The sequence below is a fragment of the Geotrypetes seraphini genome, chromosome 7 (assembly GCF_902459505.1).
Source record: "Geotrypetes seraphini chromosome 7, aGeoSer1.1, whole genome shotgun sequence".
Classification (NCBI taxonomy): domain Eukaryota; kingdom Metazoa; phylum Chordata; class Amphibia; order Gymnophiona; family Dermophiidae; genus Geotrypetes; species Geotrypetes seraphini.
Genome location: NC_047090.1, coordinates 110,340,718 through 110,365,462, shown reverse-complemented (window position 1 = coordinate 110,365,462; position 24,745 = coordinate 110,340,718). Strand labels below are relative to the sequence as shown.

Below are 24,745 nucleotides of genomic sequence, written 5' to 3'. Positions count from 1 at the left end.
CTTGCTTCCAGTGTACTTGTATTCATTGATTCTATTTTGTAACTTATTGCTGACTGTCCAGCTCCTCTTGTTGTAAACTGCCTTGAACTACCATGGCTTTGGCGGTATATAAGAAAATAAATTATTATTATTATATCCAACATTGTCCCTTCTACTCTGCCTCACCACCTTGTTCGCAATGCTTCCTTATCCTCCCATGTCCAGCATTACCCCCCTCTGTGTCCCTATCCCCACTCAGTGTCCAGAATCACCACTGAGTCTCTGTCTTTGTCCCTATGCTCCCTGCCATGCCTAGCTTTGTGTCCCCACTCCCTCCCTGTCCAGCATCACTCATCTGTGTCCATATCCCTTTGCTTCCCCTATGCCCAGCATCTCCCTTTTGTGTCCTTATCCCTCCATGTATTCAGCTTCTCCCCTCTCTCTGCTCTCCCCATCAAACATGGTCTCTCTGCACGATCCTTTCACCACTCCCATGTGATCTAGCATCCGTCTCTCTTTTCTCCACCCCATCTAACACTTTCCTCTTCATGTGCCCAGTCTCTCCATTCCCTATGGGCCAGCACATCTCCCTGTCCCATTCCTTCCCCCAGTCAAAGATCTCTGTGCCTCATCCCTTCATCCTCCACAGTTCAGCATCTCTTTTCTTGCTCTCTCACTCCCCCTCATAATTTAGCATTTCTCCTTGTTCCCTCACGCATAGTATGGCATCTCTCCTGTCCAGCATCTCTCTCACTCTTCCCCTCCCCTGTGGATCTAGCGCCCCTACCTCTATTAGGGGTACAGTAGTTCTCTGTCTTCCTCCATCAGCAAACCTTACTTCTTTTCTGGCAGTGACAGTAATAACATTCTGCTTTGGATGTTCCCAGTTCCTTCCCCTATGCCACAACTTCTAGTTTATACATGGTGGGGCCAAGCAAAGGGATGGATATGAGGCCAGCCTAGGCAGTGTGACATTGTGGCCATTGCTGGCAAATAAGTCAGGTTTAAAGGAGGGAGAAAAGGCTGAGGGGGAAGAAGTACTGGATTTATGGGGAGGGGCAGCAGGAGAGAAAAAAAAAGAAAACAAAGAGATGCTGCAAACTTTACAAAATAGATAATAAGATTGTATACTGCACTAACTGTATAAATAAAATAATGAAAACCATCCAACCAAACAACTATCATGGCAGGGGGCTGGGAATTCACTGAATCCCTTACACAACCTGACCACATACCATTGTAGTCTACTCCTCTTTTCTCTCCCTCATAGATCCTCTGTTTGTCCCACGCTTTCTTGAATTAGGATATAGTCTGTCTTCACTACCACTCCACTGGAAGGTCATTCCACGCATCCGCCACCATTTCCATAAACAAGTATTTCCTTAGATTAAACCTGAGTCTGCTGCCTTTCATCTTCATCCTATGCCTCCCTCATTCCAGAGCTTCCTTTCAACACAAAGAGATTCTTATTTGTTTATGCCACAGAGGTATTTAAATGTCTCTATCATATTTCCCTTCTCTCACCTTTCTTCCGTTTTTATTAGTTGCCTTCTGGACCAATTCCATCTTGATAATATATTTTTAAAGTAGTGTAAATGAGGGCTCACCAGAGACTTAAGCAGAGGTACATCCTTCTGGCTTTTGCTGCCGCCTTTTCTATTTGTTTGGCCGTGTTAAGATCATCAGGTACAAACATGCCCAAGTCCCGCTCTTCTTTTGTGCACAGAAGTACTTTTTCCCCCTATACTATACCTCTTCCTTGGGTTTTACAGCCCAAATGCATGACCCTGAATTTTTTTGTTTTGTTTTAGCATTAAATCTTAGCTGTCAAATTCTGGACCATTCCTTAATCTTCATTAGATCTCCTCTTCATGTTATCCACACTGTCATGCACACATGGGCCAGCAAAACTTTAGAGGTAACGTTGCCCTGGGCTAGTGTTTTATTCCAGTAATTTCCTAAAGGTTTTTTGAAAAAGACACAAGGCAGAAATTTCCATGATGTTATCAGGCTCAGGAAAGAAATATCTTAATTTACACACTGACTGGCTCAATTGCACCTGCAGAAGTGTGGTATATACAGCAGGTGATGACAGAACTGACATTTGTAGGAGCAGCAGGAGAGTGTGGGTGAAAACAATGGTATATAGTTTGCTTTTTCATTTGAGAAAACAGCTGTGTCTATAACATGATAGGCTGTTTTTATTTGTGCTTCAAGGATGTGAAACAATTTCATCCTTAAATCTACCTAAAAAAACAATGAATGAGTTCATGCCCTTGTATTAAGGGTGTATGAGAAAGAGCAGTTCTGTACCAAATACCCCAAAGAAAGATCAGTTTTACGGTATTCATTTAAATTATCTTTCTTCTGTAGGAGGCATTGAATTACATGACAGATTCTACAGAACACAGTTAGTGAAACAGTTCATGTTGCCATAAGTGAGATGGCAAACCCATTAGTTAATGAGCTCAGGGCGTAACACCAGCTTTTTGTCCATTTTAAACTGTTCCACACAATTCCTTTGAAGATGAAGCAATGGGATATAAAGAAAAAAAAATTAAAACCTTTAAGACTGGTTTTGATATTTTCTAAGAGCTTCCTCAACAACTTCTGCAACTAGTTGGTAAAGCTGTAATCTAGCAGCAGGAATGTCATATGTGAAGCAGATCTGACCTGCAGCATTCTGCAAGATTTTTTAGTTTTTTTAAAATAGGAGCTATAAGGAAAATGAAGCCAGGGGGGTTAAAATATACCTAGTGCACTTTTTCCTTTACTGTAGCTTGCTGCAGATAACTAATGCAACCCAAGATGATTTTAATATGAAGGGAAAAATATTCTATCACCAGTTCAAAATTACTGTGCTAAGACTATAGCCAGTGTCATTCTAGATTAATTAGGACTTAATTTAGTTTAGTTCACTAATGTTTCCTCTATTCCTGCCAGGATTAGATCCATTTGGACAAATGGCAGTAAGTGACTCCTTATGTGAAATTTCTCTAAAAATAAATCTTTATATGCGATTCCTTAGAGCAGCGGCAAATACTGTATTGGCAACCTCCTTCATGCTATCAATTATCTAGTTTCATCCCTGAAATCAATAATGACTAAGAAGTTTGCAGAAATAGCTGTGGTTTGCCCATAACTGCTGCACTAAAAAATACATTTGGCAATTCAGATAAAATCTCTTCCTTTTAAAAAAAACTCATCCCTCTGGAAATATTATTCATGCTTATATACTTTGAAAGTTCTTTCTACTTTTCTAATATGAATCTAAGTAAATGAGGGTGCCACGGTGTCAAACCTGTGCAGAACTCCTCAGGCAGTCAAAATGCACAGGGCACAGGTAACTAGGAAAAATTAGAAAGCAGATTTGGGATTGTTTTTTCAAAATACAACTGAAACCTCCAGAATAAAACAGTGCCTAGCTTCTTCCTCCATCCTCTCCAAAATCTAAAAATTGTATATACATGTACATATTATCTTACACAAGAAATAAAAAAGATGTGCTATTTTTTAGAATTATATCAACGCTTACAAATCTTTTAAGTTCAAGTAAAATCATTTTTTATTAAACTAAAATTAGTGTTAAAAGCATGGGCTCAGTTAAAGTCTGATATGCTAAATCCTAAACAAAACAAGCCTAAAATAAGGGAGGAAATGGTTAGCAATCTCGCTAACCTGATATCTGAAAGTGCTTCAGTATTATGAATTTTATATACAAAACCAAAGACAGTAAATAAAATAAAAAATACATTGGTTGAAAAAAAATTTTTTAAAAATCAAAAAGCATAACCGTAAAAGACAAAGTGGCAGACACTTGCAGCTGTGTTTGCTCAGCTTGGTGAAATGTTTTTAGCTCAGGTTTGCTTGGCTCCATTCCTTTGGTCAACCCATCCAAGATGGTTTACTGTATAATCAAACACAGAAATATGGAACTAACTTTACAATACACTTCACAGGCTCCATCATACTGAAATTCATATAGCACTTTCCAAGTGGGCACATATGCTGGTAGTTTTCTCCCTTCCTGCCTTAAGTGGGCTGCAGTTAACCTTCATCTCTTCTGTCTACACATTTGATGTGTGTGCTCCTTTCAAGGTTTTCACTGAAAAACACTCTGGGGTTTTAAGTCTTCCTCCTTGAATTTCTCCAAGGTGAAAAGTTGATTCATTTCAGGTAGCTTTTCCTTGGATTTCAGGAAGAATGGAGGAAACAGGTTGAAACCAGAGAGACCTTCCATCTGTGAAAGAAATTGAAGGTTTGAAGAGCCTGTTGGCCACTGCTGCCTTTCTACCCTCAGATCTGAAGCTCCATAGCAACAAGCCAGAGACATAAGAGCTGTTTTCTTACAGGAAAACAGCACTGCAAGCAGCAAAGTGAGAAACCTGAGAACCCTCATCTTAATAGCATGTATTGGCAATCCCAGTTTACAAGCTAAAGGTGTAAAGTAAAGCCTTTTGCGCAATTAAGCCAAAGACATTAAAACATTTCAGACTGTCCCCAAGTCTAGCAATCAGTGCTCCTGCCAGCCATGTAACCGAGTAAGAGATCCTGCCACCAAATGTTCAAAATCAGTTATTTTTCTGAAAAAATAAAGGTGAGAAAACCAAGAGTTATATTTATATGTGAAGAGAACACTCTACAAACAAAAGTGAAACAATGACACCTACAGCAGGGCATTGTCTCTTTCAGAAGAAGTAATAGCAATAGCTTTCTAATGTCCATCTCTGCTGTTCACCACCACCACAACATAAAACAGGAACCAAACAAAGATACAGGCATTAAAGTAGTAGCCTACCCTTCTGGCATGGACTTTTGTCGCCTGTGAGTACCTCCACCAGATCCAGTGTCACTGGAAGATGAGAGGCTGCCAGGAGAGTTGCGACACTGCTGGGATCTTCCCAACGCAGTGGACGAAACTGTGACATATATGTCTGAGCCTGGAGACAGCCTGTTGAGGGGGAAAAATACAAACACAAGAACAAGGGAGTCAAGATTATCCTTGTGGTCAGGCCCCCATTCAAGCACAGATACCTCAATCACCTTATTGCAGGGACATAGGAGTTCAGGTGTCGATTACTGGCAAGAGGCCAGGTGTTCAGGATATCCTTAAGGAATATGCATGAGGTAGATTTGTGCATAATACAAATAGTATTCACGTAGATCTCTCTGATGCATATTTATTAGGGAAATCATGAAAACGGACCTATTTGCTGTACTTGAGACCAGAAAGTCTTTAATTTGAGCAGAGGAGACCCTTAAAATTTATAGCAAGCTAAGTTATAATAGTGTCGAGTTCTGCAGGTGGTGGCCAGAAATTAGATAACAATTAAAATGGTGTACAATTCCTCGCAGTTAGCAACAGATCACTGGTAAATCAGCTCCTGAAACCATATTAGCAGAAGGCACTGAACAAGACAAAAAAATATTACAAAAAGGCTTAGATACTTGTCATATTTATCAGTATGTCCCATTTCTCTATCAGCAACACATCTTGTGTGTGAATTGAAAATATATCAGCATCAGTTAGATACTATATAACTTCTGAGACTTCAGTTTTAAATCATAATTATAAATGATAAAGAAGAGTGGGAGACAGCGATGTATTCTGACTGGGTATATGGTTAGTTGTAACCAAGACAATCTGACTGATGTGTGATATGAAAAACTGTTTTATCATTATACTACACAAACAATCCCCTCCCCTCCACCCACACCCACACTAAATCAAAACAAAACTGTGTTCAAAGCTTTGTGCTGAATAATCAAGGGAAATACCTATCCTTGATCTGCTACTGAAAAGGTGTGAGCTAGAACCAAGCTAAACTACATAAAGCCTTCCCAAGGCAAAATAGCTTCATTCCATCCAATTATATATCCTGTACTTCCATATGCAATAGTAAACAATTCCACATTATAGAATATTATTTTTATGCCTGGTTAAAAACTTAGCTTACCTGATTAATATTAAACCCAAAGTAAATTAACATACACAAATGAGGACATTTGTAATTACAGTAAAACCTTGGATTGCCAGTAACTTGGTTTGCTATAAAAGCAATGTCTTGCAATACAAGTACATACAGTATACACTCATCACAACTGAGCCAATGGTTCTTCTCTCTCTGACGCTGCAAGAGTGTAGTGACTGTTCTAAATGAGTGAGGTCTTGCAATACAACTACGTGTGGAGGGGCATAATAAAAAAAAAATGTCTAAGTCCCCTTTTGGCCTAGGCCCTAAACCCTGAAAGTAGAAGCAGGGAAAATGTCCATTCTCAAAAAAATGTCCAAAAGGAGGTTTTTTTTATAATGGCCTGTCTCTATGTTCAGCTGCTTAAATGCCCAGATCATCACTATGTCTACACCAACAACATATAAACAACCAAAAAAAAGCCTAAAGTCCCAAATGCCCAACACAAGAGCTCTTAGGCGAAAGAGGGGCTAGTCCTTTGCCTAAAAGCTGGATTCTGTAACCGGTGTCTGTCAAAAAGAACACCGGTTACAGAATCCATCCCCCTCCCCCAATCGGATCGGGCTGGAGGAAGCCCAGGCCCTCCTGTCCCGGCGACCCCCTGACACCATCGGGGCAGGAGGGAGCCCAATTCCTCCTGCCCCAGCGACCTCCCCCCCGACATGATCGGGGCAGGAGGGAGCCCAGGCCCTCCCGCCCCGGCGACTGGCAATTCCCCTGACATGATCGGGGCAGGAGGGAGCTCAACCACTCCTGCCCGCCGAAACCCCTACCGCCAATCCCCCACTAAGATATGTGCAGGAGGGATCCCGGGCCCTCCTGCCCTCGATGTACCCCCCCCGATCATCCCCTAAACCCTGTGATCCCCCAACTGGTGACCCCTCAACCCCCGAGTACCTGAACAAAGTTGGCCAGATGGACGAGTCCCAAACCCGTCCATCCGGCAGGCCCACCTTCATCAAAATGGAGGGCCTTAGTGCCTGATTAGCCCAGGCGCCTCAAGCCCTGCCCACAGGTGAGGCCTTAGGCGCCTGGGCCAACTGGAATTGGCCCAGTTGCCTTAGGCCCCTCCTGTGGGTGGGGCCTTAGGCACATGGACCCAATCCATGTTCCTAAGGCCCTGCCCACAGGAGGGGCCTAAAGCAACTGGGCCAATTCTGGTTGGCCCAGGTGCCTAAGGCCCCACCTGTGGGCGGGGCTTGAGGCGCCTGGGCCAATCAGGCCCTAAGGCAACCTGCCAGACGGGTTTGGGTCCCGTCCATCCATCCAACTTTGTTCAGGTTTGTAGGAGATCGCCAGGTGGGGAGGGTCGCGGGGTTCAGGGGGGCGATTGTGAGGGTGGTTCATCAAGGGCAGGAGGGCCTATCATCCCTCCTGCCCGTATCTTAGTGGGGGTGGGGGGTAGGGGGTTTCAGTGGGGCAGGAGGAGTTAGGCTCCCTCCTGCCTCGATCAGGTCAGCCGGGTACGGGTGGGGTTTCGGTGGGGCGATTCCCCCACACAAGTCTTGTATTGCAAGACCTTGCTCATTTAGAACAGTCACTACACTCCCGCAGCATCAGAGAGAGAAGAAACATTGGCTCAGTTGTGATGTGTCTATACTGTAAGAACATAAGAATTGCCGCTGTTGGGTCAGATCAGAAGTCCATCGTGCCCAGCAGTCCGCTCACGCGGCGGCCCTCTGGTCAAAGACCAGAGCCCTCTAACTGAGACTAGCCCTACCAGTGTACATTCTTGTTCAGCAGGAACTTGTCTAACTTAGTCTTGAATCCCTGGAGGGCGTTTTCCCCTATGACAGCCTTCGGGAGAGCGTTCTAGTTTTCCACCACTCTCTGGGTGAAGAAGAACTTCCTTACGTTTGTATGGAATCTATCCCCTTTCAATTTTAGAGAGTGCCCTCTCGTTCTCCCTACCTTGGAGGGTGAACAACCTGTCCTTATCTACTAAGTCTATTCCCTTCAGTACCTTGAATGTTTCAATCATGTCCCCTCTCAATCTCCTCTGTTCGAGGGAGAAGAAGCCCAGTTTCTCTAATCTTTCGTTGTACAGCAACTCCTCCAGCCCCTTAACCATCTTAGTCGCTCTTCTCTAGACTTCGCTTGTTTAGACTTCGCTTGTTTCTCTACACTCCCGCAGCGTCAGAGAGAGAGAAGAACCATCGGCTCAGTTGTGATGTTTGTATACTGTATGTACTTGTATTGCAAGGCATTGCTTGTATATTAAGTTAAAATTTAATAAAATGTTTTGCTTGTTTTGCAAAACACTTGCAAACCAAGTTACTTGCAATCCAAGGTTTTACTGTACTTTGTTTTCTTATCCTGTTCTAAATATATCCTTGGGAATGCTATTCTTCAATGAAGCTAAAAGACTGGGTGCTATAGAAATTTAACTATTTAGGAAGACAAAGCTAACTAAGTTATATTAAAGCAGGTAGCACAATTCTCTTTATATGGAAGAATGACAGTCCCCCTCCCCCGAGGTATTACTACAAGACTGCTAATGAGGGTCTTCACCGAATACTGTGACAGAAGCAGGGGGAGCCACTCCCTGGTAATAGGGGTGGGAGGAAGGTTGGGTATGGGGGAGGGGGCTTTAAGGTGGCAAAGAGAATTGAAAGAGATCTGTGCAAATCAGATTGGGAGGATCAGATGGGGGGGTGCTGTAACTAAGTGCAAAAACCTACTGCACTTTAGTAAAAGGGCCCTTATATGAGGGCAATTTTCTAAAACATTAATTTGAATGGATTTTTAAATGGGCCTCAAGACATTTTAAAAGCCCACAAAACTTCAAGAAAAAAGAAATAATTAAAATTTTTGAATGAAAACAAAAGAAGCCCAAGGTAAAAAAAAAAATAAAAAATACACAAACCCCTTTATTTGTTTGAATTTAGATGTGAACTTCTTGAACATCAACAAAGAAATGTTATTCTTTTGTGAATTTTAATTAAGTTTATTGATGCTCTCTAAAATATTCCAGTTACCATGACAGAAATCAAATTCATAAGTAGTTATGAAATTAATTAGCCTGATATATCATTATAAAAACAAGCATTTAAATATACAAAAAATATTGCAATATGTGGATATTATGTAGTATGTCAGAGGATGTGAGGTACATGATCTGAAAAACAGTATAAACTCAGCAAAAACAATTTCTGGATGCTACTATTCAATCTTTTTTTTGTTCAGGGAACGTTCTGCATTGTCAGAGTCACAAAACATATAATCCTTTCCATTTAATTCTATTCTTAATTTAGCATATCCCAAATTAAAATAATCTTGTTGCAAATTCATAAATTTTCTCTAATGCATTTGATTTAAGCTAAAAACAAACAAACCAAACCCTTAGAATATACTAAATTGAAAAATCAAACAAAATGGCTTCTCTACTCAAGAGATTATGAAGGTCTCACATGTTAGTGTAGTATGGTATAGAAATAGAAATAACAAGTTAATGAAAAAACCCCAAAGGAAGGAGAAAACCCCCCAAGTAGCAAATAATAGTTTATTATTTCTGTAACGCTACCAGGTGCACACAGCATTGTACATGAAAGAGATGGCTCCTTCTCAAAAGAGCTTACAATCTAATTATGACAGATACACAGGACAACAGGGGAGCCAGAACATAGTGCCAGTGTAGGGAATTACAGGGGGCTGAAGGGGTGGTAGGGAACTATAGAGGGGATGACAGATACATTGGTAGGGTTAAGATTTAATGCAATTTCAAATAAATGGGCTTTCAGTCTGGATTTGAATACTACCAGAGACAGAGCCTGATGTAACGAGCTAGGCAGGTTGTTCCAAGCATCAAGGTAGAAGGGATGGAGATGGGAGTTAGCAGTAGAGGAGAAGGGTTGACGAACGTTGACTGACTAACATTGTCTGATGAATGGAGTTCCTGGGGGGGGGGGAGTATAGGGAGTAATATGAGAGAAGAGATACTGAGGAGCTGCAGAGCGAGTACATTTGAAAATCAGCAAGAGGAGTTTGAATTGTATGCGGAGACGCTTTTGCAGCACTGGCTATGAGACTGTCAGTTTGGTTTTCTTGCTTTTCTTTTTGGAATACGATAGGTGCTATTAGATGCTAACTCTGTTCTTTGACATCTTTTGACATAATACATCCAGTAGAGTATTGGTGACCACTGAAGCAGGTGGTTATCCACCGAAACACAGCCCCTTGTCTGGTGTTTTTATTACATTCCATTAGTGATTTCTATTCTGCCAATACCTTGCGGTTCAAGGCGGATTACAAAAGAAGTTATCTGGCCATTTCCAGAGGAATTGAAGAGAAGAGCGGGTTGCTTCAGAGAAATTGGAATGAGTCTTGCAGTGTTAGTTTGTCTTCCAGGATTTCTTGATTAGCATGGTTTTTATCTGTCTGTGCTTTGCTAATAAGTGTTTTATATTATATATTCATATGTAAGAAAGTTCATGGTCCACCCCTACTTCTGTGTGTGTTTTTTGTTTTGCCTCTGCGACACCGACTTACTTCAGTCACTGCCTGTGTCATGGAGGTTACTACTTCTCCCATACGCCTCGCCTAGAATCCAAAAGATTCTACTCCATCCTTATCCTTCTTGAGCTATCTGTGGCATTTGACACCGTAGATCACTGCCTACTCATTAATGCGCTGTCTTTGCTTGGGTTTCAGGGCTCTGTTATTTCATGGTTTCTTCCTTTCTTTCCCATCACACCTTTAGTATAAGCTCTGGAGGATCCTCTACCGCTGCCATTCTGCTGCCTGCTCAAGAAGAGGCGGTAGCAGCTAGCGCGTCCAGCGGTTTAGTGCACACTATTACGCTAACGTGCCGTCATTAAAAGGAGCCCTAAATTTTGTAAGGAATGATAACTGATTTTATTTCATTGACCTGTAAAAAAAGGTTTTTATTTTATTTGAATATTAGGTGGGAGGGTGGGGGGAAAATATAATTGTACATTAATGTCTGAAAAGTTTATTGTGCTTTTCTTGTAATATTATATGTATATGAATTACTTATTGTACAATTGTAGTTTGAAAATTCAATAAAGATATACAAAAAAAAAATACCTAGCACATGAAAACTCATTCCAACAACACATGAACTGCATACCTCTTATTGTCCAGTGGACGCCCATCACTGGAAATACTGCGTGGGATATTGATCGATCGTTCTGGAGGTAGTATTTTTGTTTCTCCTTTCCCTGATGCAACCCTCGAATTCACTGGACTTTGTAGTTGTGATGGTACTTGACCCAGCTGAGGCACCTGTCCCTTAGCTGCATTCCGCTGCCATTTGTTGTTATTTCTGAAGGGAAATTTAAGTTCATATGGAATCCCCTCATTCACTTTGTATTCCACCATCGGCAGTCGGTATGTTTCTGAACAGCCCCTAGATGGTAAGAATAAATGAGTGATACTTTATGCAGTACAAGTGTTTTAAAGATACCTCTACTTTTCACAAAGTCCTGCTGGAGATGACCAACCTCAGGTCACAATTTAACCGATTCTAGTCATCAGATTTGTTTTCTTCTATAAAGACCCTCTGATAAGTCTGGTTTTTAGTATATCATCAATGAATATGTATGAGAAATCTCTACATTCAGTGCAGGCAGTGTGATTATACTATAAGGGGTTGCGATTCAAAGCTATTTAACCAGGTAGAAAACCTCTTGCCTGGTTAAACTGTTTGTGTGTCTATTCACTGAAATTCAATTGCCCTTAACCAGACAGTGCTGCAGAGCATCAGCTCTAACCACCCCTGCACTGTCCTGTTAATGCCAAGGTAGACTGTGGGTAGAGCCAGTACCAGCTAGCAGAGATATGCCAACTGTGATCTATTTAAGTCAGCAGATAAACTGAACACCGGTCTAAATATCTTCTGTCTGGCCACAGTAACTGGATATTCACTTCCAGAGCCTAGACATAGCCCAACATTAAATACCCAGGCTCAGTTCAGCTGGCAGTTGTTGGTGGCTTAAAAAAACGCTGACTACAGCAGGCTTAATACAACCCCCTATATATATTCATTATGTATAACCTGATAACTTGACTGGTCAGGTCCTCGAGGGTGAGGCTGAAAACCACCATTATAGATAATGATTGATTTGATTGGTCAAAAATTCCTTAACTGATCTGATTGCAAATATTGCCAAAGTGATGCCACATAGGCACAGCTATCACTGCACACTTGACTAAGAACTTTCTGAACAAAGGACAAAGCAAAGTAAAATTTGGATGTCCACATGATCAAAGCTGGTCCAAGATAAACTGGAGATTAAATCAATTTAATCACAATATAAATATATAATAGTCTGCTTCCGTTTCTTTAAGGGAAAGAAAGCTTGCAACAAATAAAGCGAACAATACAGATTTGTTCTAATCAGTCCTTAATAACGGAGCGGAGGAATGGCCTAATAGTCAGAGCAGCTGCCTCAGCACTCTGAGGTTATGAGTAATTCCCACTGCAGCTCCTTGTGACTCTGGACAAAGTCATTTAACACTTCATTGCTCCAAGTACACAATAAGCACACAGAAAACTGTATATCAAGTCCCATCCCCCTTCACCCTTTAATAATGTGCATGGAAATATTAGATTTAAAGGCGTCTTTCTAGTAGAAGATTTTTCTGGTCTTCCCTCTTAGTTGGTTTGCTATCTTACTCATGGTGCCTTAAAAAGAAATATCTAAAACTACTGGATCTGGAAAACTGTAATATATTTGTCCAAAGCTTGCAAGCAAGGTCCCCAGAATTTGGGTGACACATTTCTCGCTGGTCTTTTCATAGCTGTCATTCCACATAATTACTATAGTAAACCAAGTTATCACTGCTACAATTAATGGTATGTTTCCTATATAGCATTTTGCTGGTGTATACACCCTAGAACAGATTTATTGTAAAAAGAGCAAGCCATATCTGTTCTGTTTCTATTAAGACAGGGCTCCCATATTGTGGGTCAAGACCCCAAAAGGGGTCACAAAACCCATGTTTGAGGTTATGATATAGATGGGCTACCCACAAGTACATCATTATTTTGCACACAATTTTATTTGGCTGCAATAATGGGATCATAGCCACAAAAAGACTTGAAAGTACTGCCTTAAAACAATCCTCTGCCAATATGAACTATATCTGTAGTATTCACTCTTTTATTTTTAAAGGATTTTTTTTTTTTTTTCCAAAGAAGTTTTAAATAGTTCAAAAGCAACTATGTGCTCTATTTCTTCAACTGGGAGCATTAAATCTTTTCCTGCAGTTTCAGTATTAGGTAGAACCATACATTAGTAAGACATAATGCTGAAAAGTGGGTTGTGCAGAAATTAGCTCTGCTCAAAATCTCATAATACAATGGTACCCTCAGTTTTCGAGTGTTTTGCAAGACGAGCAAAACACTCAGCAAACTTTTGTCTCGATAAACGAGCACTCAGCAATGGTGGCCCAGGGGTGAGTACCTGCCTGCGGGTGCTGCACAGTGATTTGAAAGTGGCGCCTTCCTTGCCTCGGGGTCCCCGTGCGGCTGCCCTCCTGCTTCGGCGATGCCTCTGCTGTCTGTCAGCGCTCTCCTGGCTCCCATCTAAACCGGCCGCCATCCTGAATGAGCATGCGCGACTTCACCTCTCTTCTCTCCTAAGTCAGACGCTGCCCCGACAACACGCTCACCACGTACAAGCACGCAGGATGCTGCACCGACAACACGCTCACCACGTACAAGGCACCACTTTCGAATCGCTGTGAAGCACCCGCAAGCAGGTACTCACCCCTGGGCCACCATTGCAAACTTCGGTTGTGGAACGAATCTTCTGAGTTTGCATTAAAGCCTATGGGGAACTTTGCTTTGCAAAACGAGCATTTTGGATTACGAGCATGATCCTGGAACGGATTATGCTCGTAAACCAAGGTACCACTGCAGATACAAGTATATTAAAATGAATGGCAATGAGGTTATTATCTATTTGGTCCCATTGCAGAGAAGTACATAGAAAACATTAAGGTGAGCACAAAGTGAGAACAAACTCTATAGGTTTGAGGAAGCATAGAATAGTTAGCTCATTCTTCTGCAGTAGGGTCTGTGAGGTTTTTTTAATGTCAGTTTCTTGGGGGTTTTGCAGCGCACATAACTGTTCACACAACTATTAAGACACAACAGGAGGTGATATTTCTGTGCAAAATTCTGAGCAGCAAAAAACAAAACCAAACTAGAATGTTGTTCTGTGCATAAATATTAACCTGGCAAACATTTTATGTGAAAGAAATTTTTTTTGATACTGATATTTATCTGACTTGTTTTCCTTGAACTCGCGCACAGTACTAGCTGCCCTTGATGCAAAATTGTGTATGCATGCTTACCCTGATTAGTGCACAAAGTTCTTTGTATTTCTGATTTGCAAACAATTAACTTACTGCATCAGCAAGCAAATGTTTTGCATTATGTTTATGCCAGAAGCTGTGCACTCAGCTATCAGCGTGCAGCTCTAACACACAGCTTTCTCCATCACTCGTACTTGCCTGTAAGGCTCCAAGAGGAAGGAAAAAATCACCAAACAGGTGAAAACAGTTAGAAGAGTACATAACATCTAAACCATGCCAGACTTCTATGGAAACCTGTGGGCGTCTGAATATAAAATTACATTATTCTCTTTCTGCAGGAACCCAGAAGCTTTTAGTAGCCTAACCACCACCACACCTGCAAAAACAGACAAATGTTCCATCCATTAGCTACAAATATTAATTTTGCTGCACCTAGGAGACTGAAGGTGGATAGAAAGTGAAAATTTTTCTAACAGTCTGGTTTTTTTTCCCCCCCTCAAAATGAACTAGTGAACCTGTAATCTGAGCTCCAACTGAGAAATTAGCTGGGCACAAGCACAATGTTGGCAGCACATTTCCCACTCCTGCTCGGTTTTGCAACACTTTATAGAGGCTGAACCATTAACTGGGAGTGTCTGAAGAAGCAATCAATGGGCCACTTGCACCTCTAGAAATAAAGATTGCAACATACTAATTAAAACAAAGAAAACAACATTTTCACTTTAGTTGACATGTCTACTTCTGCCTAATGCTTTAATGGCTAGGGTCACTCTAAAAATGTCACACTGGTTTTCTTAAAGCATGAACACAGAGTTTAAAAATATTATCAGACAAATTTCAACATAAAGAAACAAATGTAGGGAGAGAGGATAGTTCCATGTGAGCTTGGTGAGAGGACTCTGTTGGGAGATAACAGCTGATCGGTGTTTACCCCGGAACAGCTTCCCAATGCCATGAAGGGTGTAGTGTAAGAACAGCACTGCTTGCAGAGACTTGTTGGAGAGAGGACAGCTCCGTGCATTCTTGTTGGGATGATAATCTAATCTAATCTTTCATCTTTGACCAAAGTAAGGGCTTGAAGCGGATCACAATAAGAATTATTAAAAACAAAAACAATAATATATTAAGATTATCATTCTAAAAATGTTTGAAAAAGAAAAGTTTTCAGGCATTTACGAAAGATTTGATAAGATATACAAAGATCTTAGATTGACTGGTACACTTCTCCCTCCGTATTCACGGTTTTGATTATTTGCGGTTTCTAGCTTGCTGGCTCCTCCTCCCCCCCCCCCCCAATTACATCACTTTGCATAGAGAAATCGCAGATTCTAAGCGTTTACAGAGAAAATCGTCGATTCCCAGTACTTTCTTCACCGTGCTTTGCCTCTCCTTCAAGAACAGGCCACGTTATTTGTGGTTTCACCATATTCATGATGGTTTTTTAATAGAAAACAGCAAATAATATATGAAAAAGTTATTTGCGTTTTTTCTGTATTCGCGGGTCTATTAATCCCCTATCACAGCAAATACAGAGGGAGAAGTGTAATTCACTCCAAATAGAAGTAAAAATAAATGATAAAGAACGAGAAAGTAAATTATCAAATTGAATACCTATAATAGAGAATGTCCTTTGGAGCCTTGAGGAGCCGAAAGGTGTGACTCTAAACCATCTTCCAGGTCTTGTTTTATATTAGGGGTAAATGGAAAGCAAAACTACACATTGTTCTGACTTCTAAAATTTTAGGCCCTAGGGGCAAACATGTAATGGTGCTGGTGGAGATTACACCTAATCTGTCATTGTTCTCCCCAGAGTCTGGCCCCTCCCTGGGTCCAGGGATCAGATCTACTCCACCTCAACCCATGGTTACTCAGTCCCAGCCCAAAGTGGCTGGAAGTATGGGAAACCCAGAATTCTTGGAGGGAGGATTCATACTCGACTGGCCCCCTCAAACTGAACACAAGTTCTGCCATTACCTTGTCCTGTTGCCCTTCCTGTTTGTCAGTGTGGGAAGAAAAATATTCACGATGCAATACTCCTTTATAAGCTCAATTTTTTTTTTTACCACTGAGGCATGGCTCAAAGATGGTGATACAGTCTACATTATTGCATCAAAATGCTCCTCTAGACTAATCCTTTGCCTTTAGAAATAGATCCCATCGAGCAGGTGACGTTACCACTTTCTGTTATCATAGTCTTCCTATTCGTGTTATTAAGTCTATATATTTTTCCTATTCAAAATTTTATTTATTAATGTAGGCTTACTGTCTGCTGTTTTTTTTAATTGCTCTATTTGATATACCACCTTTCTGAGGTGCATTTATTACATGCAGATACTCTTCCTGTCCCTAATGGGCTCACAATCTGTTTTTGTACCTGGAGGGTTAAGTAACTTGTCCAGTCACAGGGAGCTGCAGTGGCAACTGTGCTCTCCCATTGTTTTCCACTAGTTGGGCTGATACATCTTTCACAATCTCCTTACTTTCTACTCACTAACATGAGCTTTTAATACTCAGTGATTTTACTGTTGAAGCCGACTATTACCTTAAGATCAAAGAACAACTTTGGCTTTCAACAATGCATGATTGCTTCAACATATACTGTAGGAGATGCTCTTGATTTAGTATTCTATTAAGAAACATCTTTAATTAGATCAGCTTTCAACTTTTCCTCTAACATGGACAGATCATTTTCTTATTATCTTTGCCTTCAGTTCTCTATCAAACCATTTTTGACTAGAAATCTAAAGAATCTCAATCTGGACAATTTGGTGTCTAAATATACAGTTTTCTCCTGACTTTAATGAAGTCAACTGAGCAAGTCAGGCTTTGGAATATGATTGTCAGAGCTCTGGAATCAGAAGCCTCTTTACAGTGCTTTTCTCAGCATAGATATCTCTGGTATCACTGAGTATTTTACTTGCTTAAAATTCAGAACTGAGCAGCTCTGGCATAGACATATGTTCCTGACTGGTCTGTCACATTTTAAGAAGTGTCTTCACTTATATTGTAAGGGAGTAAAATCAACTAATTATTCTACTACTACTACTATTATTCAGACTAATCATAATTTAAATATATAGAGTCAAACCTCGGTTTGCAAGTGCTTTGCAATCGAGATTCTTGGAGATCTCTGAGAATCTTGGAGAGAGCGAGAATTAGAAGGCCTTGACCATGCGCAGATGCTCATAGCCCAGCCCAAGCAAGAGGGAGGATCTTCAGGCACCGGCATGTCCTTTGCGTTGGTGCTGGTGCCAGTGCCAGATCGGGGTAAGAGATTGTGTTTGGGTGGGTGGGTGAGTGGGGGATGCCAGATCGCGGCGGGTGGGTGATGCGAGCGGGTGGGGGGTTGCCAGATCGCGGTGGGGTGTGGAGCAACGCTGGTGGCCTCAGGGGTGGGGGTGGGGGGTAAGATGGAGCAGTGCCGGTGGCCTCAGGGATGGGGGTAAGGTGGAGCAGCACCAGTAGTCTCGGGGGGCGGGGGGGAATGAATCAAGCGAGTTTCCCTTACTTCCTATGGGGAAACTCGCTTTGATATACAAGTAAATTGGTTTACAAGCATGCTTCTGGAACGAATTATGCTCGTAAACCAAGGGTGCACTGTATATATAAACTAGTCTCTGATTTATCTTATCTGGCTACTGGTTTTTTTTTAGAGAAAAAGTTACAATGAGATCTAATTCACCTATAAATCCATTTTCTGCACAATATGTAAAAAAAAAATCCATCAATAGAATTACCATATTTTTTGCTCCATAAGACACACCTGACCATAAGACGCATCCTAAATTTAGAGTAGGAAAAAAAGCATTCTTATCCAAATTGTGTACTAACAAATACCAGGCTCTGCACCCAGCCCCCTCACTCCCTGCCAGGCTCTGCACCCAATCCCATACTCCTTGCCAGGCTCTGCACCCTGTTCCCCCTTCCCTACAATGCAATGCAATTTTTTCCTTTCATTTTTCATATATACACAGCAGATATAAATTCTCAAAACTGACATATTTCGTTCACTAAATTGAAAATAAAATAATTTTCCTACCTTTGTTGTCTGGTAATTTAATTAGTTTCTGGTTGGACTTCCTTCTGACTGTGCATCCAACATTCTTTCACAATACAGCCTAACCCCTTTGGGTCCAGGTCTCTATCTCTTTTCCCTCTGCTTACCCTCCCTAGATCTAATGTCAGTTCTCCTTTGTACCTACCACCACCTTAATTCCAGGTCTCCCTCTCTCTCCCTCCTCTGTTATGATTATGCATCTCTCTGTTCTTTCTCAGGGTCTCTCCCCCTGTCTTTTCTGTCTGCACCTCTCATAGTCCAGCATTTGCCTCCTGTCTTTGCCCTTTGGTCCAGGCTTCTCTCTATCTTTCTTCTGCTTACAACACCCAGCATTTGTTCTCTTTTCTTCCAGGTCTTTCTCTTTCTCTGCTTCTCTCTCCCCCCTTCCTTCCTCCCTCGCTGATCCAGAATCTTTCCACCTCTCTGCAGTCTCTCTCTCTTCCCTCTATACACTCCCAAGTCCAACATCTGCCTCCCCTTTGATTCAGGTTTCTCCCTCTCTCTATCTTCCTTCTGCTAACATTTTGAATCCTCCCCTCTCTACCCCCTCTAGTCCAGCATCTGCCCCGTCTTCAAGTCTGTTTCCTGTTACTCCTCAAAGTCCAGGAAACAGACTTGAAGACGGGGCAGATGCTGGACTAGAGGGGGTAGAGAGGGGAGGATTCAAAATGTTAGCAGAAGGAAGATAGAGAGAGGGAGAAACCTGAATCAAAGGGGAGGCAGATGTTGGACTTGGGAGTGTATAGAGGGAAGAGAGAGAGACTGCAGAGAGGTGGAAAGATTCTGGATCAGCGAGGGAGGAAGGAAGGGGGGAGAGAGAAGCAGAGAAAGAGACCCTACCTGTGAGGTCGTTCTCTCCGGCTCCGAGACAGTGCTAGGTTGAGCTGGGATTGGTGGCACAAGCCCTCACAGTGCAGGGCTGCAGCTTCTGCTTGGGTCCAAATGCATGCTCCGGAGTTGGCAGGCTCTCATCGCTTCCCCAGCAGTTGCTCTTTCTTGCTCGCTAGCTGGGGCAGGAGATCGGGGGAGACACAGCTCTCCCTTTTTGTCTTCCCTGTAACCAGGTGTTTCTGATGTTTCCTGTTATTGATCAGCCTATTGATGCAGAAGATTTTTCCAGTAACTATTTAGGTCGAAAGGTCATTTTCCACGCTATGACTGCTGCTAAACTAATTACGGCAGCCTGCAGAGTGAACCTAACAGGACCGCGGTCCCGCCCCTCCTCTGACATCAGGGGCAGGATCACGGCAGAGGCAATGAGCTTCGGAGGCTAACGGCAGCCTGCTAGATTTGCTCTGCAGGCTGCCATAATTAGCTCAGCGGTGGTCACAGCGCAGAAGATGACCTCTCTTACTGGGTGTGGGAAGCAGCTTAGAGGTTATGCCCTGCCCATTGCGAGGGCCCAGGTGGGACGCTGGATCTAGACAGCTGTAATTAGCTGTAAAGGGGAGAATCCGGAGGACGCTGAGGGGGAAGCCAAGGAAGACAGCTGGGCGCTCACTGATGCTAGGGCATTTAAAAAGGTACAACGTGGTAGGAGTGGGGTGTTTAAAAAAAAAAATAAATAAAAATGCATATTTGCTGCATAAGACGCACCAACATTTCCACTCCCTTTTGGGTGGAAAAAAAGTGTGTCTTATGGAGCGAAAAATTTGTGATCTCTGGTATTATGCCCCGAGATAAAACACAATAGTCTCTCATGGAAACAGGCTCCAAAAAAGATCTATAATGTGGATCAATTCTCACATTATAGATCCATTTCTAACATTCTGTGTCAAAATTAACAGAAAAAGATAGTTCTCTCTCAAATTAATTTTTGGAAAAGACCAGTACCTTACATTCCCCAACAACCTGGCTTCAGGCAGGACTACAGTACTTAAATAACCTTACTGCTCTATGTAGGGATACACCTGGCACACTAGACAAAGGTAAGTATGTACAGTACTTCTTATATCTTTAGAATTTCTTGGCCTTTGATTTGGTGGATCATCATCTAGTGTTATTGCATCTTTTTGATTTGGAAAAATATTCCATTTGTTTGCATACTACTTGGGATTCCAGAATTGTTTTATATTTCCTTAGGGTCCAAAGGTTCCTCCATTTATAACTTTCATTGTGGATATTTGCATACATATATTCTTGCAACAAGGCTAGTCAATGTATTTATCAGTCCTTTAGCCACACTGGTTCAAGCCTTTGGAGTAAATGGCTATTACTTTGCTGATGATATAGAGCAGGGGTGCCCACACTTTTGGGGCTTGCGACCAAGTCAAAATGATCTACCAACAATAAAGTTAAAACATATTCCAGGGTTTTTTCAAAGAGGTCAAGGCAGATAACTCTATGCAATGTCTCCTCAGTAACAACTATACAAAAATAGACAAATATACCCCCTCCCTTTTTACTAAATTGTGATAGCGTTTTTTAGCGCAGGGATTACGTCTGTTATATGAATATTCTACTACTGTGCTATTTTAATAACACTATCATATTATTGCTACAATTACAATTTAAACTTACCTATTACCAAATTTACTTTACTACATTGACATTTAGCAATCAAGGCATTGGCGGAATAGAAATCTCTAATGTAATGTTATTCTGTTACTACAATGTAAGTTACCCTTGGGGTGAATCTCTTCATAAAAGCAGTTAATAAATCTTAATAAGTAAATGGTTATCAGTTCACCTTCTCTAGTTTTACAACTGTTTGTATTCATTCTGGGTATTTTAAATAGGAAAAATAAATCATCTTTATGTGTGTAATAAATATCATTAACTGTTCTTCTCAACATACCTGCGTGGAACGCCGTCCTCATGTGGCAGAATGATGACCACTTTCACAGTAACAGAGGTTCTCAGCAAATCTATCATCTGGTCATGACTGAGCGTGGCCACAGCAACTTTGCAAATCTCTACAAGGCGACTGCCCTGTCTTAACCCAGCCTGCCAGGCATACCCATAGGGCTCAACATCTGCTACAATGCCCTCATAATTCACATGAAAGCCAAGCTGGCCCAGCCCATTCCTTCTCAGAGTCATTTCCACTGTCTCACAGCCTTTTGTCACAATCTGTTCAAAAAACCCCAAGGCATATTGTTAGCAGTCACTTAAGTGATATCATGCATACTTAATATATAAACTAAATATTTATCAAAATTACCATGGTTTCATTTAATTACAGAAGTCATTTTAAAAGAGAATTCTTAAATAAGCGTGCTTAAACAATTTTCTTAAAATGGGAAAGAAATGCGGTGCCAAAACTGTAAAAGCCTAAGATATTCACAAGCCACAGAACTCTCTCCTCAATATAATATTACATTTGTTTATGTTATGAACAAACAGTGGGAATTCTTAGGGAGAATGACTAAAACAAAGGCTAAAATGTAACAAACCATTGAAAAAAAATGATTATTGTAAATTTTACTACAATTAATTTGTCAAAAATCCTTTTTACAGACCCATGTAGTCTAGAGCAGGGGTCACCGGGCTGCTGCCGCCTAACAGCCGGGCCGCAAGAGATCCTCTTGCTCAACATCTTTCCATCCCTCCTTCCCATCCCGCAAAGCAGAACCTCGCCAACCCTCCCACAGCGAGGCTGACATACCTCCGTTCCAAACAGCAGCAACAGCAGCACTAAATAGGCTGCTTCGCTGTCTTCCCTGCCGGGGCCTTCCCTCTGCCGCCGCATCACTGAGGACAGCATCAGTAATGCGGCGGCACAGGAAAGGCCCTGGCAGGGAAGGCAGTGAAGTAGCCTATTCAGTGCTGTTTGGAGCGGAGGTATGTCAGCCTCTTTGTGGGAAGGTTGGTGGGGTTATGCTGTTTGGGATGGGATGGGATGAGAGATGGAAAGTTGCTGCGCAGGGGAATGGGTTGGCGGGGTCATCGGGGTTCTCCAAGCTCAGGGCTCCCACTGATTCTGCATTATGGCAAGTTGCATAATTTCTATTACAATATTATAACTTAATAATAATAGAAATGTAATGTATATTGTGTATAAAACTGCCCTATGAACCTGCCCAAATTTCTCTCCCCCCACCCTTTTATCGGTCTCTGGAAAAATTTGCTTCTATTAAAGTGGTCCTTGATGTCAGAAAGGTTGGGGACCACTGGTCTAATGGTTAGAGCTACAGCCTCAGCATCCTGAGGTTGTGGGTTCAAACCCTCCACTGCTTCTTGTCACTCTGGGCAATCCTCAATTGCCCCAGGTACATTAGCTAGATTGTGAGTCCACTAGGACAGATAGGGAAAATGCTTGAGTACCTAATTGTAAAATATTTAGATAACCTTAATAGGCAGTATATAAATACCTAATAATCATCATCATCATCATTCAAATCAACCAAGCTATAACTAGAGGGGAATAGGAACAGTCAACCAAGACGCAAAGACCTCTGGGGTTTGAAAACTCACTGAAAAGTGTGGGCTGGAAGCATATGAAAAACCTAGAAAATTGTAGCTCTGCTTTCATCACACAGGAAGAGAAGAGCAAACAAGGACTGGGATCAGTTGTAGCAGAGGAGAAGGGATCAAAGTGGGAGTGGGGAAATGGAGGGTGACAGCCACAAATATGCTTAATTGCTTCAGATTTAGTTATAGTTCTGCAATCCTAAATTAAGAAAATGAGCAACAGGCTGAAAATCTATCTATCTATATCTATACATATACACACACACCGTGTTTCAAAATAACAGGACCTTTTTTTTTCCTCTAACACATTAGATAGGCCCACGAGTCAATGGCGGCCCAAGGAGACTGCTGCGGTCCAGGTTTCCATGGTCCCCCCTCCCCCGCAGGATCCAACGCTTCTTCCAGGAAGCTACTCTTTGGGACACCGGCAGTGAGTGCGATAAACATGCTGCCTTCAGCTGCCTGGAAGCTTTCCCTTAGCTACTGCTTCCTGAACCCACAAAGGCAGGAAGCAGTAGCAGAAGGAAAGCTTCCAGACTGCCAAAGGCAGAGTGTTTACCTCAGCTGTTGGGAAGGAGAAGGGTGAGGACCTACTGGATCCCATGGAGGGGGAGATTCAAGGTTCAAGGTTTCAAGGTTCAATGTTTATTAAATATTTGATGAATCGCTATATCTTAATACAAAGCGATGTACATAATAATAAAATAAGTTAAGTTAAAATACATACAGTATATATATAAACATTAGAAGTAAGACAAGACAAACAAAAATTGGAAGGGAAGAGGGATTAAAGTTACATCTGTTATATTGAGAAACACATTTAAGGGAAAAACATTGAGGAGCAAGGGGATTCTTAAAACAAAAATTCATATAATAAAATAAATTTTATATATTAAAAGCCTGTTTAAAAAGAAATGTTTTCAGGGCTTTCTTGAAGGAGGAAATGTCTTTTTCAATTTTTATGTATTGGGGCAATGAATTCCACCATTGGGGGCCCACTACAGAGAACATATCTAATCTACGGGTGCCTATTATTTTTAAAGAGGGAACAATTAAAAGATTTTGGGAAGATGATCTAAGTGTGCGTGCGGAACTATGGGGAATTAACATTTTTGAAATGCACTGAGGTTCATTGAATATCAAATTTTTAAATATAAGTAGCAAAACCTTAAACTGTATGCGCTGGCAAATAGGGAGCCAATGTGCATCAATAAAAAATGGAGTTACATGGTCGAATTTCCTGGCATCATAGATTAATTTTATAGCAGTATTTTGAACAATTTGCAGTTGACGTTTTTCTTTTTGAGTGATATTAAGCAACAAATGTAGGGAAAGAGGTAATTACTAAAGATATGCCAGACTAAGATTAGGAAAGAGAAGAGAAGGAGAGGAGAAAGGTCGGACCACTGGAAAGGGAGGGAGGGAAGGAGAAAGAAGTCAGACCACTGGAGGGAAGGGTTAGTATGATCGCGGCAGAAGGAATCTCCATCAGCAGAACCAGTTTTGGGGTATTCCTGGTGGCTCAGCTGATGGGGACTCCCACTCCTAGGATCAGCTGAGCCACAGAACCCTATGCCCCCTTCCCCTGATATCCCCACATCCCAAGACCCCCTGATATATCCTGTACTTCCCCCAATATCTCCGCCCCCCCACATCCACGGACACCCCCCCCCCCCGTACTTTTGGAAGAGCAAACGGCAGGAGAGAAGCTAGTGAGCTTCTCTCCTGCCGTTTGCTCTTCCAAAAGTACGGGGGGGGGGTGTCCGTGGATGTGGGGGGGCGGAGATATTGGGGGAAGTACAATATCTTCTCTTTCCTAATCTTAGTCTGGCATATCTTTAGTAATTACCTCTTTCCCTACATTTGTTGCTTAATATCACTCAAAAAGATCATACTAACCCTCTTGCCTACAGGGCCGCGTGCTACAATGACTGGGGATTCCCCCTCCCACTGCATCCCAAGATCACTAGGGGAGTAAGGGGGGGAAGTCATGCCTTAAATCCTCCAGTGGTCTTCTTCTTAGTTTGGGCACCTTTGTGGA

The 24,745-nt window shown here is 41.8% G+C and overlaps 1 protein-coding gene across 12 annotated transcripts in view; it reads right to left on the bottom strand.

Moving 5' to 3' along the window:
- Positions 1 to 24,745, bottom strand: part of SIPA1L1 (signal induced proliferation associated 1 like 1) — a 484,222-nt gene that overhangs the window by 89,752 nt on the left and 369,725 nt on the right. For all 12 annotated transcript variants that reach the window (XR_004540063.1, XM_033951213.1, XM_033951214.1 and 9 more), the window contains 3 exons: positions 21,089 to 21,363; positions 11,041 to 11,319; positions 4,778 to 4,930 (listed from right to left, as the gene is read on the bottom strand). Coding sequence is in view for 11 of the 12 variants with exons in the window: in XM_033951213.1 (XP_033807104.1) it covers positions 4,778 to 4,930; positions 11,041 to 11,319; positions 21,089 to 21,363 (707 nt within the window). In the remaining variant the exon portion in view is untranslated. The remainder of the gene's footprint in view (positions 1 to 4,777; positions 4,931 to 11,040; positions 11,320 to 21,088; positions 21,364 to 24,745) is intronic.